At 32.4% G+C, this 12,723-nt stretch overlaps 1 protein-coding gene across 1 annotated transcript; it reads left to right on the top strand.

Moving 5' to 3' along the window:
• The first annotated feature begins 4,225 nt into the window (after positions 1 to 4,225).
• Positions 4,226 to 12,321, top strand: LOC137405041 (neurocalcin-delta A-like). The gene is made up of 3 exons (XM_068091266.1): positions 4,226 to 4,300; positions 7,162 to 7,428; positions 12,082 to 12,321. The coding sequence occupies exons 1-3, from the start codon at positions 4,226 to 4,228 to the stop codon at positions 12,319 to 12,321; spliced, it is 582 nt and encodes a 193-aa protein (XP_067947367.1).
• The last annotated feature ends 402 nt before the right edge of the window (positions 12,322 to 12,723 follow it).

The following is a 12,723-nucleotide window of genomic DNA, read 5'->3' as shown; positions in this document are numbered from 1 at the left end:
CATGTAAATTTTAGCATTTAGATATTATGTTGTTTTCACCTATATAGCACTATTTAGGGTTTATTTCCCCAGTTCATCGAAACCAATAGTGGATGCAAAACAATGTTGACAAAATTAAAGCCTACATGCTAGCTATGTGATAGCTTATTTGACAGACAAATCAACTAGCTTAAATGAGAGATAACAAATAGGGACTCAAGTACCCATACTGTAATGTCAAAAAATGAAATTATGCAAAATCATTGGTCATAGCAACCAATATCAAGAAGCTGTGATATTTATTTAGATTTTTGTATTTATATGCAAAGAATTATACCGAATTTAAAAATCTAAACAGATTTTAGTTGGTTGTCATAGAAATAGTTATATATCTATAGGAAAATGTCGGCCTATTACTTAATTTTGCAGATATTAAAAACGGCTTGGCAGTACCGCGATATTGAGCACAGTCGCAGTATCATCAACAAAATCTTTAGAAAAATAATAACAGTAACATATTACACACCATCAGTCACTATATACTTTGATCTTGTAAATTCGAATGATTATTCTTATAATTAAATCTTATAATAATCTTATAAAATCGAATAATTATTCTTAAAATTAAATATTGTAATAATCTTATAAGAATCGTTAGAAAAATATCATCGTCATTTCCTTTACTTTTACTGCTTTGGACATCAGTTGGAATACCAAAGTACTCATTATAAGTGTCCAAAATGTCAGAGTTAACTTTAAAATCGGCAAAAAAGAAACGATTACTTTTCAGTACTTCTACGTTAATTACAGAAACCTTTGGCAATTGGACAATGCCATAGACTGGTGAAACGTGCACATTATTCTTGTGAAATGCGCGCGGCTTCATGGTTCTACCATCTGTCGCACGGCCTTATTGGCGTTTCGTTGACCGGTTTTAATTTTGATTATAAAAAGGCTTGTCAGGTTTTAATGGCAATTTTAGGCCAAATTAATCTGTTCAGTTATGTATTATGCGATCAGATGGGTGAGTTTTAGGATATTGTCTACGCCTTTCAAAGACTTGCTAACACGTTTAAATAGGTTTATATGTGTTTTGTATCGTTATTATACTTAAACGACTCCACACAGAAATGGTTAAAATTTTTGATAAGATTTCGGTACAAGGATTTGGGTACGATGTTGATGAATAATTTTTGGGAGTTGTGTGCGCATACGCATTTATCATAAAGCTCCTAAACACTCGCTTCACTCGTGTTTGGTCGTGGGATAAATCAAATTTACCAGCTAAAACTGCTAAAGACAGTTTGAAGGAAATATTATAGCTAGGTAAAACAATAAAAAAAGTTGTGAAACGGTGACTGGTGATAGCAAAAAAGTTATAATTTTATCAGTTATTAAAAGTATTCATGAGTACTAAAATTATTAGCTTTAGTACATTTAACACTTGTTCATCAATCTAAGCCATTATATTGCTAAATTCTATAGATTAATTAATAAGCTGTTAATTTAACAATCAACATCGTTTATTTTGTAGCAAAAACTCACTGTGCAGGAAGTTACATTATAGTCTCAAACAGGAAAATATAATCTGAATTTGAACACAACGGTATATATATAGGAGACTCAAAGTTGAAGGTAAATTTACCTCCATTCTCCTATATTTCTCTGCAGCATAACACTGCTGACGCCTGTCAGCTCTAACTATAAACTGTCTGCTTCAAACTTTAACCACCTGATGCTCAAAAAACTCTGAGCCACCTTCACAGGAATTGGCAACATTGTTACTATTATGCTGTTCATCAATAAAACGTTTCGATCTAGTAATTCAGTAAATTAACAATGTCAATTAATTCAGTAAATATCGATATCTAGTAATTGAGTAAAAGCCCTAACTCGAGATCACAGACAACGCTTTTTTATGAGTGATAACATTTATTATGACCTATAAAAAAATTTCGTGCAGATGATTGGCAAAAGAAGAAATCTTATATTTATCGCTCGAGGACTCTTTTCGCATGTATCACTATAATATACGTCATGAATGAAGCACCCGCTCGAATCTGAGAATTTCTAAAGATGATTCCATTCAAACGCCTATATCTCTGGGCAGGGTTAGTCTACAATCACGAAAATGACATCAAATTGTAGCTGATGTTTTAACTGCTGCATTTGTGACGCAATAGCATCTTTAGTATCAGTACCAGGATTAGGCATCTTTACATAAACCAATAAACTCAAGTTACGGTTTTCATGAAATTTACAATGTTTATGATATTTTTATTTATTTTTATTTACCTTACACGCTGTTGTTGACTTTTTAATACTACATATAATATACAAAATTCTGTTGCCTGGGTTGGTGTTTTATTACTAATAAATAAAATCAAAACTCGGAATACAAATTGTCAACAAAATAATGACCCCATCTTAATTTTCATTTTATGATTCTGCTTGAAATTTAAATATAAATTTAAAGGTTTAACTACTGAAAAAGGTTTCCCAGTTGCATGCACTCAAATTTTTAACTGTAAACTCATTTTCGCAATGATAACACTTACAACAGACAACATTCTTGATATAATGATACCAAGTTTGTGTATTTCTAAGCATTGACATCTTGCCTAAACTGAATCTATATCTATGTAGATATTCAATCGAAAATTGTTTTTATCGTTATTCAAAGCATGCCTATTATAAATATCTTAATAAATTCTGATGCTTTGCGAAGGTTGTCTTCTCTTGACTAGCACCACATTTTCACAAACAGTGCAGTAAGGCGATTGTGTCATATGCACAAATTGTTCTATCATCTGGTACAATCTATTTTTATGTGTTTTAAAGGCATAGATACTCTACTCTATTGAATTAAATATAGTTTTGCCATTACAATGGTCCCCCTTTAAAGAATTGCATTTGGACCATCAGCATTTGGAACACTCTCTTCAATAGCACATACTATATTAAATTTTATATCAAATATTATAGCTCACTTTGTTAATAGACATTTTTAGAGTTATTATTTTGTTTTAAACAGAAACATTTGATTAGTTAGTTGATTATAAAATTACTGTGCTTATATTGCACATTGACTTCAACTCTGAACAATTAATATGTTTTCCTTAATACTGGGGAATTTCCACATACAATCAACAAATGATGACATAAGTTTTTTTGCAAATTTCAACCTTAACATAACGATGGCGACATGATTAGCAGGTGTTTCAGTTCCTTTCCAATTCTTCATAGTCTCCAGCCAAGACCTTCAGATTAGTCTGTATTAAAATAAGCTGTTCTAGTAGGTCCTATTCATATCTATTGGCAAGTTCATCAGTTTATTATGAAATGCGAGGTTTATCTTCCTACTAATACACTTTCACATTAAAAGCCTTTTACTTCGATTCTAAGCTTCATACAAATTAATAAAGAAGTATGATTATCTCTTTCAATGCTAAGTTTCTTCAACTAACATGCTAAAGAATTTTATAGGATTATTCTGACTTATTACGCTGTCTACCTACTAATTGTAGCAAATCCATTTAATACTCAATCTCATACCAGGAGAAACTTTCGTGGCTTCTTCAGTAGTCTTGTTAGTGTTTGTTGCAATGAAATATCAAGCCAGTACATTTTACAGGAAATTGCGTTTCTCCGCTATCTGCTTAAATGCTGACTAGACTGTCCTGCATAGGTTAGAGTTTGAGGTAAGTGGATTAACGTTTCTTCTTTAATAATTTATAGCCTTGTCTGGTGTTTTACAAACAGATCTTTAGATTCTACAATCTGAGTACAACCTACAAAGTTTATTGAATACCTACTGATATTCCCTTTTTGACATGCATTCATTTTCAACCTATACATTGTGATATACAAGTTGGTGGTTGAAGATATTGTTTAAAGGTAGACATGCTCATATTTAGCATTTACATTATAAAACTGTATAGATATTCAAATTCATCTTTAACGTAAATATTGTGCACTGGCATACATACACTTGTTCATCTTAAACTCATACATTGTATACCTGTATAAATATAAAAGTTCACTTTTAACCTATGCAATGTACACTGATATACAACCTGATTTGCAACCTACAAATTCTGCATATCCATAAGTGTACAAGATTATTTCAATTTATATATTTTTATTATATTCCTACATAATTCAAGAGTAATCAATTTTTGTAGAAATGGGTACTACGCTGTCATTGGCTTGGCGGAGATGGTACCCTCGCGTGCCCAAAAGCATAATGGATAAGCTCTTAGACTACACAAACAATGTTTTAACTGAAGAAGCTTCTTATCACTGGTACAAACTGTTTCAGGTAAATCAATGTAAATTTGCTGGCGTTGCTCTGAAAACTTTTCTTTTTTTATTGATGATGCGTCAAAAATGTTCGTAAGTACCAAGCTTACATGTTAAGCAAAAACTCATCATGACAGCAAATTGTTTTCAGGGATTGTTTGAAAAAAAATTGTGTTTGTTAGTAGTGATATCCGGTATCTTCAAACCCTTTCAAAAGTACTATATCCTAAAATATATAATAGTATCAATTTCATTCATTTTCTTAATATATTTTAGTTATCTCATGCATCAGTTAGATACAGATGTTTGATGTAGAGCAATTATATAAACAAAATATTTACGTAAATGTAAATATTTTGATACGTTGAGATTTGAAAGTAGACTTTGCTGTATGAAAGATAAAAGCGAAGCAATATGAATGCTGTTAGAAAAATGGAGTTGTCCTCACTTTTCCCAGCATTGACAACTTCTACTTAAGCATTTTCAATCTGTTTTCAAATGTATTGTCTTGTGGACATAATTTGATTCAGCAGTAAAATAAAATAACGTTGCTGCCGCAAGAAGCTGTTATAAATTTTGATTACACTAATAGCATAGTTAAAACATTATAGCTACAGGAGACGTCTATAGATATGTTGTTCATGAGAATACAACTTCCTGATCTCTCACTAGCCTACTGTCCTAAAGCAAAAAGTGTTGTTAAAAACGTCTTGTTTGAGTTAGGTACTGAGTGTAACAGACAAAATATTTAGTGTTAAATAATTGTTAGTAAGGTATTGCTTTTAATGAAGATTTGTGTTTGTCTGATTCTAAACAGTAACATGGACTAGCAAAACAGTGACAGGTTTATACAAAAGATACAAATATGTACAAAAGAATGTCCTGTCAGTCAGTCTTATATCACAAAGCTTATCGAGAGGAAAACTCCAAAATGGCTTACATGCTCTCTTCTCTAACCAATTTAGCTAGTGATTGTCATTACCCAGTACCTATAGTGTCTACATACTGGAATTCAGTAAATTCTGCCATACTTGGCTAATCACTATTAACTAGTAACAATTCCATGATAAGTTATGTTTTTAGATTGAAGTGAATAGTTATAATCTAGATTGCTTGTGTCAAGTCTTCTTAGTAAGTGCATTAGTAATACTTTATGTATCGCATATGTCCCTAAGCTTATGAACAGTAGGCAACGATTTGTGCACTGATGGGAGGACAACTCTTAACTCAATGAGATGCTTAGTGTGTTGCATTTCCAGTGCGTCATACACAGGAACACCTTGAATCTAGGCGTGTGGTAATAGGCTAGGATTTAAGGTAATTGCTAAGTTATTTGACATCCTTAGGTTTTTACCGCAATCGTTTAAAAGTCGCACTCAAATGATTATTAGATTTTTAGTTATCAATGAATTTTTCTCACTTATAAAAACTAATAAAAATGACAAACTACATCTAGACCAGGAGTACCAAAATACCTCAAATCTAGACAGAGACTTTATTACACTTAAGTCTGACGATTCCTGAAAGGATATACTGCATTTAAGGAGTTGTCAACCCATCTAGTAAGCTTCTGTTTTCCTTAAGAGATTGAATAGCTTCATGTTTTATTATTGTTACTATTATTATTACTATTATTATCGGCTGCAGGGTCAAGAAATAAGTTTCATTTTGATGTGTATAAAGATCCTCTAACAACTCATGGCTCTAAACTACAAATCAAGAATTCAAAAATTTTGAAGAATTTTGCTAAAAGCGTTTGTATAGGTTTTTTCAATTATCTTGTTAGTGGTGAATCATGTAAACTATTAATACAATTGCTGATATATAGATGATTACTTGTTGCAGCAACAAATAACCAATAAATTTAAAAATTTGCAAATTAAAAACCTAATCACTGTTTACTTACATGTACAACAACAAAAAGTATCCACATTAAAGTACAAATTCTTTGAAAAGATATTGTTAACATTTTATATTATGCCTTCAAACATCCAGAAAATACTGCTTGATTATTTTTTACAATTTGTCTCCTAATGCTTTCTAGAGTGAATATTCAAAACGTATTTATCCTGATGCCAACAGCGCTCAATATTTCCTCATATCATATTTAGTCATTGCACATTGCTTCACATCATATGTTATGTTGATTGGCCAGACATGTTGTATCATGGTTAGATAGATACACCAAGCATATAGATATGCATAGCATAATTACATGCTATAAATCATAAGCTGCAGCAGCATGACATGACCAGATGGTGGTTAGGAAAAACTATGTTGTGTTAAACATAAATGGGCATGTAAACAAATTGGCTATGTACAGCTTTTGATACAGTTACAACCTGCTGTAGCGGAATCATGTGCTTACCTTGAGTAGTTGTCTCTATTTTCACCAGTTTACTCAACTTTTTTGTGTCACAACAGCTGTTTCAGGTCCGATTGCTGCCAACGCTGTAAAAAGCTTCTATTTGTTGCAAAAATAGTGATAAAGTATTACATACACTCAAATCTGCATAAAGCTTTTCATGGACTGACACAAGAACAGAACATCTTGTGTCAAAATTAATACTGTTACCATTACTATTACTACTATTAATATGCTTCTACTGCTATTACTACTACTACTACTACTACTACTACAACTACTACTACTACTACTACTACTACTACTACTACTACTACTACTACTACAACTACTACTACTACTACTACTACTACTATTCTTAGACTACTAATACAACAACAACAACTGCTACTACTAATACTACAACTATTACTACCACTGGTACTACTACTGTTATTCCTACTGCTGATAATAATACAATTACTAAATTATAATACTACTATTACTTTGTTTCATGTACAATTAAACTTTTATAGAGAATGTTTCCTGATGGCGAGATTAGTGAAAAAGAACTTTGCAGGATATTCGATACTTACTTTCCAGACAGAAACTCTCAAGTCCTTTGCAAATGCGTAACAGAGTGCTACACCACAGAAAGTGAAGGCCAAATAGACTTTCTGTGTTTTATGAAGGGACTTTTTCATGCCTGCCCACTCGATAGCCTCATATTAGTACCATTTAAGATGCTTGACAAGGATTGTAATGGCAAAGTGTCAAGGAGTGACTTTCAAGAAATGATGTCGGTAGGTATAGTTGTTTGTTTATTTTTTATTTTAGAACTTTCAACTGCGAAACCAAAGAAAAAGGCCAACAAAAGGAAAATCAGTTAAGCATGCATAAAGCAAAACAAAAATATCATTTTGTAATTTAAACAAGTTATATCATTCGTTTTTCTAATATTAGTTCAACCAGGATTGAACAAAAGTGATAAGAATGTTAAACCATCAAATCCATAAAAATTAAACTATCAAAAGTTCCTAATATTTTTTATCTCGTTTAATCTCATAAAACAACTTTATAAATATTGGTTTAATTTTCACCTGCTGACAGCTGTAACAAAAAAGTGTCTGCTTTTACAACAATTCTATGAAGCTGACAATAAAATAATGTTTGACCTCGACATGTTTAACAAGTGTGAGACTTCAACCCTGAACATTTGGGTTGCTTTAGGTCATGACTGTTGTGATAGTTTTTTTCTATTAGCTGTGTTAGTTATTATTGCTGATTATTATGTTATTTCTATATCAACTAGTACCCTAGCAGACCGGTGTACTCTAAGAGATCATCAGGTGCTCCAAGAACAAAGATTAATTATGTCCAATTATTCTAAAGTGTAGAAGGCAGATGATTGGGGCAGTTGTCAGTGTGTTGGTTACCAAGCTGGCGGTTGTGAGTTTAAAACTCAAGTGATGCAAGCTTTCTTCTCAACATCTAAGTGTTGCTTTAGACAGACAGACAAACACAGCTTTTGTTATAGGAAAAAATCTCTTGGTTCTCGAATTGTGTTGCATAACTACCTTAGCTTCCTTATTATATTCCTATCAAAGTGCACACTGATTATTTTACCAATGCGGCCGTGCGTTACAATGCCCTTGTTAAGAAATTTTTTTCTTAAGATTTAATTACTACATCTGAGGTCAAGGCTAATTCCTCTCACATGGACAATTATATCACATCCGTGGGAAGAGCTTCAACATTATCTCTCCATTCAGTCAGACAAAAACAGTACGATATTTCATTTTTACATTTGTATCGGAATCGAGAGGTACCAGTGCCGATGTATTCAAAGTTTTGATGGATAGCTTCTGGTGGAACAGTAACCTTTTTTGTACACACACGTCTATGCAAGATTTTTTATTATTGATTCAACATATTCAGAATTTTATTTTGTTTTCTCAGTTTGTAATACCGTATTTGCATCATTACCGAATCATCTTTTATTGTAATTGTAGCAAAACAGAATTGATTTAGCTATTGCATGCTAAATATTTCACATTTACATCTAAACCTTTTTATAGTCGTTTTATTTTTTTTTGACAAGCGTGAAAAATTTTCCTCATGAAAATGAAGTTTAAAAGTTGTTTGTAAAAGTTTGGAAACCTTTACACTTGTTTTTATTTTCTCTCTTAATTTATTTCAATTACATAAAAAACTTTTCTCATAATATGTAGCTGGAAAGCTAGAATGGCAAATGTTGTTATATTTTAAATACAAATCAATTTTCTTACCAAAGACTTTTTTATTACCCGGACAACGCCGGGTAGCACAGCTAGCATATATATAAATCTCGAAGTTTCTGTCTGTCATCATTTTTCGTCGGTCTGTTCAGCTATATCGATAAAGTTTTGGCAGTCGGTGTACTGATTATGACAAGATAATAAAAGTGCCAATTTGCTTTTTGCCAAAGTTCTTCCCACAACACCTGAAAGAGGTACACGATGCTCACTATCTCAGTTCAGCATTATTCATGATAAGTTAAAGCAAAAATGAATTCAAAAATAAATAAGTGGAAAGATTTTAGCCTATGACCAACGTGAAGCTTAGTTTAGTAAGATACATAGTAAAACTTAGCTTTAAGTAGCTGTTTAGTAAGCTAGATTCCCTTAAGCTAAATTCAATGTTTATGTTATACGTCTGTCTCAAAAGTAAGTACTCCTCACAGTATGTACTGCACATAATACGTTGTAATTTTACATTTTCTTACAGATCATAACCACTAAATTCATTAAAGTTTTTGTAGGTAACTATTATAGTTACGATATATGCGACAATCTCATGTCAAAGTAAGTCCTGGCTTTGTTAAATATTTTTCATTAAATGAGTTGTTGTTATCTTTAAGGGACAAGATATATTTCCTCAGCTCTATGCTTTTTCTTTTGCTGGCATATTGAAAGATGTTTTATGATCTCTGTATCTTGTTTTAAAATCTCCTTCAATCAAACCTACATTTGTTTCTATCCTATTATTAGACGTTACACTGGCTTGGTTTATAGTGCTTTTCTTAAAGTATTCTCCTCCTAAAGGACCGTCAATTAGGCAGAGAGTTCCTTACAAAAAACATCATATACCAGGCCAGCGTACCTTCTTATGATAAGACAGAGATATATTTAGGTACATAAATCTCGATTTTAGCTTCCATTATACACTATCTGTACTTTTATTTACAGCAGGCAGAACTTTTCATAACTAACTTAAATGTTTTCCCAGCAGCGCCTTCACCTATTATTATGTTTTAAAACTTTTTAACTTCCATCATACTTATAGCTGTAAAAATGTTATTGTTATTTTTGTAGAGGGTTCCTCATTTTTCACATTGCTCTCTATTTTGGTAACAAGTTATACAGGTATTTTATTAAAACCTTACAATGTCACTGCATAAAACTTTTCTGGGTTTTAAGTGACACCAAACTATTATGAGTAAAAAATTTTCATCAATTGGAAAAGGTGGCGTTTCAATGAATATGGTAAAAAGTTTTTCAGCTAAAGTTTGGGCAAAATGCCATAGTCAGGTTTCAAACCAAGAGCACAATGGCATAATAGACGAGTTCACAAATCACAAACTTACAACTCACTGGCATAAATTCAACTGATTGGACATCACAGCAGGTGGATGTCTAAGATCAGGGCTATGCAGCACTAAGTGCTGCTGCTAAGCAAAGTTAGGTAACTTTCTTTATCATCTAGTTTTGATTGGAGAACTGTGTTCGTAGTTTTAGCTTACTTCGAGTAGGAAATTTTTTTACAATCCAGTTTTGTGTATTTTGCAACGCTGCTTTTACTTTGGCTGTTCTATAGCGGGCTGATATTTACTCAAGGTATGTGTGAATTAACAATGCGTTGTGATAACTTTATACCTGGTTGTCGAAGGCTATGAGACAAGAACAGAAAGTAGTTGCGTTCAAAAACACAACTACTTTGTGAGTCTGGGCTAATCTGATAAAGCCTAAGGGCTGTTCTTTCTGTAAATCCATGACTTGGAGGATACAATGACCAGTACTTCACAGAGTCAATGAACACTATAAAGAACAAGCAGACGTTGTTATGCAACCAGCAGGTGAAAATACTGGTATTTTATAGTCATATTTTTGTTTCCCAGTTCATTAGCCTGAGTTCCATAAATGAAATAATAAAAGCCATAAAAGGTTGGTAACTTTTGTTGCCGGCTAAAACTGCTTGCCTTGAGAAATCTTTTTCAATTCCAGAAAAATTTGTTAAAAAATATACTTTATAAATATAATAATTATAGTGTTCATCTTAAAAAGAAATATGGCGCTGTTAGTTAGCGATGTTTTAAAATCAAAAAACAGCCGTAGTTTTATAAGTTTTTTCATCTGAGATTATCCGATAATCCTCTGACCACTTCTATCAAATAGCATGTATTATTTTGTATCAGACCAAGGTTGTCTTGAATCTAAGTATTAAATATTATGTCAAAGATAATCTCAACTAAATAAAAAAAGAGTTATGATATTTGTGGTACGACCATCTCTAACTAACATAACTTTATAGGAACAATTTAATTGTGAATTATGAAGAGTTAATCAACTAAAGCTTGTTTCAACCAATATATTAAGATTATAGAGAGGCTAATCTTAAAGAGATGTTATAATCTTGTATGAGGAGATTACTCTTATTAAATTAAAATCTGTGGGTAGTCATTGTGGTTTTGCTTATATAATAATTTTTGCTGATACATTATAAAAGTGTGTCTACCTGATTGAAACCAGTTAGTGGCTGAGATAAATGATGACCGAAAGTGGGAATCAAACTCGTGACACTCTGCTTGGTAGACCAACACCCTTCAATCTCTGTCAGTCGGCTGTTTTCACTAGTTGAGAATAATTGAACAGATAGCTACTCTCTACGTTTCATCGGCACATCTGACGATCTTGCTCACAATACGCTGAGCTGTTAGGGTACTACTCTTTACTATAGTAAAAGCCTTGTTCATCTGTTGGTTCATCTATTAGAGTGTAGGTGTCTTAAGAAGGTTACAAAAAAGATGACACTGCACAAGAATTCAACTTAGAGATTCAGCTTACCAGCCTAAAGAGCTACCATCTACATCACTCCACCACTTTGCTTTGGTGCAGAATATCTGTACACATAGTTATTACACTTAATGATCTCTCACTGCATACGGGATTACCAGCATGCTTACGTTTATAAAAAACAGAGTTCTATAGTTGAAGAAGCTGAATTTTATATTTCAAAGGTTTGTGGAATTCAGGCTGTTAAAGTTTTGTAACATTTAACCAATGCTCAACGCAATGCTTTGCACATTTTTCAACTCAACATCATAACATAAGACCTACTTTCAAAAGGATTTCTATTGCAGTATCTAAAAGTTCATTTTCACTGTTCTAGTGAGCAATTCTATCTATGGTCTATTATAGAATCACTACAGACTGATAGCCTCAGTATCTAACCCTTTCGAGGCTGCCAGATCTCATCTCTCCACCTTTTTCAAGTCTAACATGGGCAACACTATGACATTGGCAGCTTTCATGATGCTGAGAAGCGATGCCAAGTTTATCAACCCTTATCATATTGATTATGTATACATGGGACTAGCTGCTATTGGAAATTATCTCTACCACAATCCTGTCACACCAGACATACGCTCAACCAATTAAGATTATTCAGTGCAGTTGTAAAGAGCAGACAAATCTTTGAAAGTTTGCTCTATTTCCAGTTTTTTCTCGATTGCTCAGTGATTGACTAAACCTATCAATTTGTTTGCATCAAATATGTAAGTGAAGCATACTCACATGTACATGTAAATTAGATACGCTGCTTGTTGTTACTTCAAGGTTAAATTGAGGAAAATTTCATTTGAATTTGCAATACAAAGAAAAAATTAGGCATTTTCAAACTTGCAGTTTTATCCCATTAACATTATTCTTTCAATTTATAAACTTGTTCACAGGAGAACTCTTTAATATTTTTATTTATTTTAAGTTTATTGGTTTCTTTGTAGTTTAGGATGACATGAAGTTGTAGACTGTTTTAAGAACTGCTAGCTCTCTTGACCTTTC

This window comes from Watersipora subatra, chromosome 9, assembly GCF_963576615.1.
Source record: "Watersipora subatra chromosome 9, tzWatSuba1.1, whole genome shotgun sequence".
Classification (NCBI taxonomy): domain Eukaryota; kingdom Metazoa; phylum Bryozoa; class Gymnolaemata; order Cheilostomatida; family Watersiporidae; genus Watersipora; species Watersipora subatra.
The sequence above is the reverse complement of the archived record's forward strand: the minus strand, read 5'-3'. Positions and strand labels throughout refer to the sequence as shown.

Coding starts and splice junctions, on each gene's coding strand:
- LOC137405041 (XM_068091266.1), top strand. CDS start 4,226: ATGGATAAGCTCTTAGACTACACAAACAATGTTTTAACTGAAGAAGCT. Junction 4,301..7,161: donor ACTGGTACAAACTGTTTCAG/GTAAATCAATGT, acceptor AAACTTTTATAG/AGAATGTTTCCTGATGGCGA. Junction 7,429..12,081: donor ACTTTCAAGAAATGATGTCG/GTAGGTATAGTT, acceptor GGTCTATTATAG/AATCACTACAGACTGATAGC.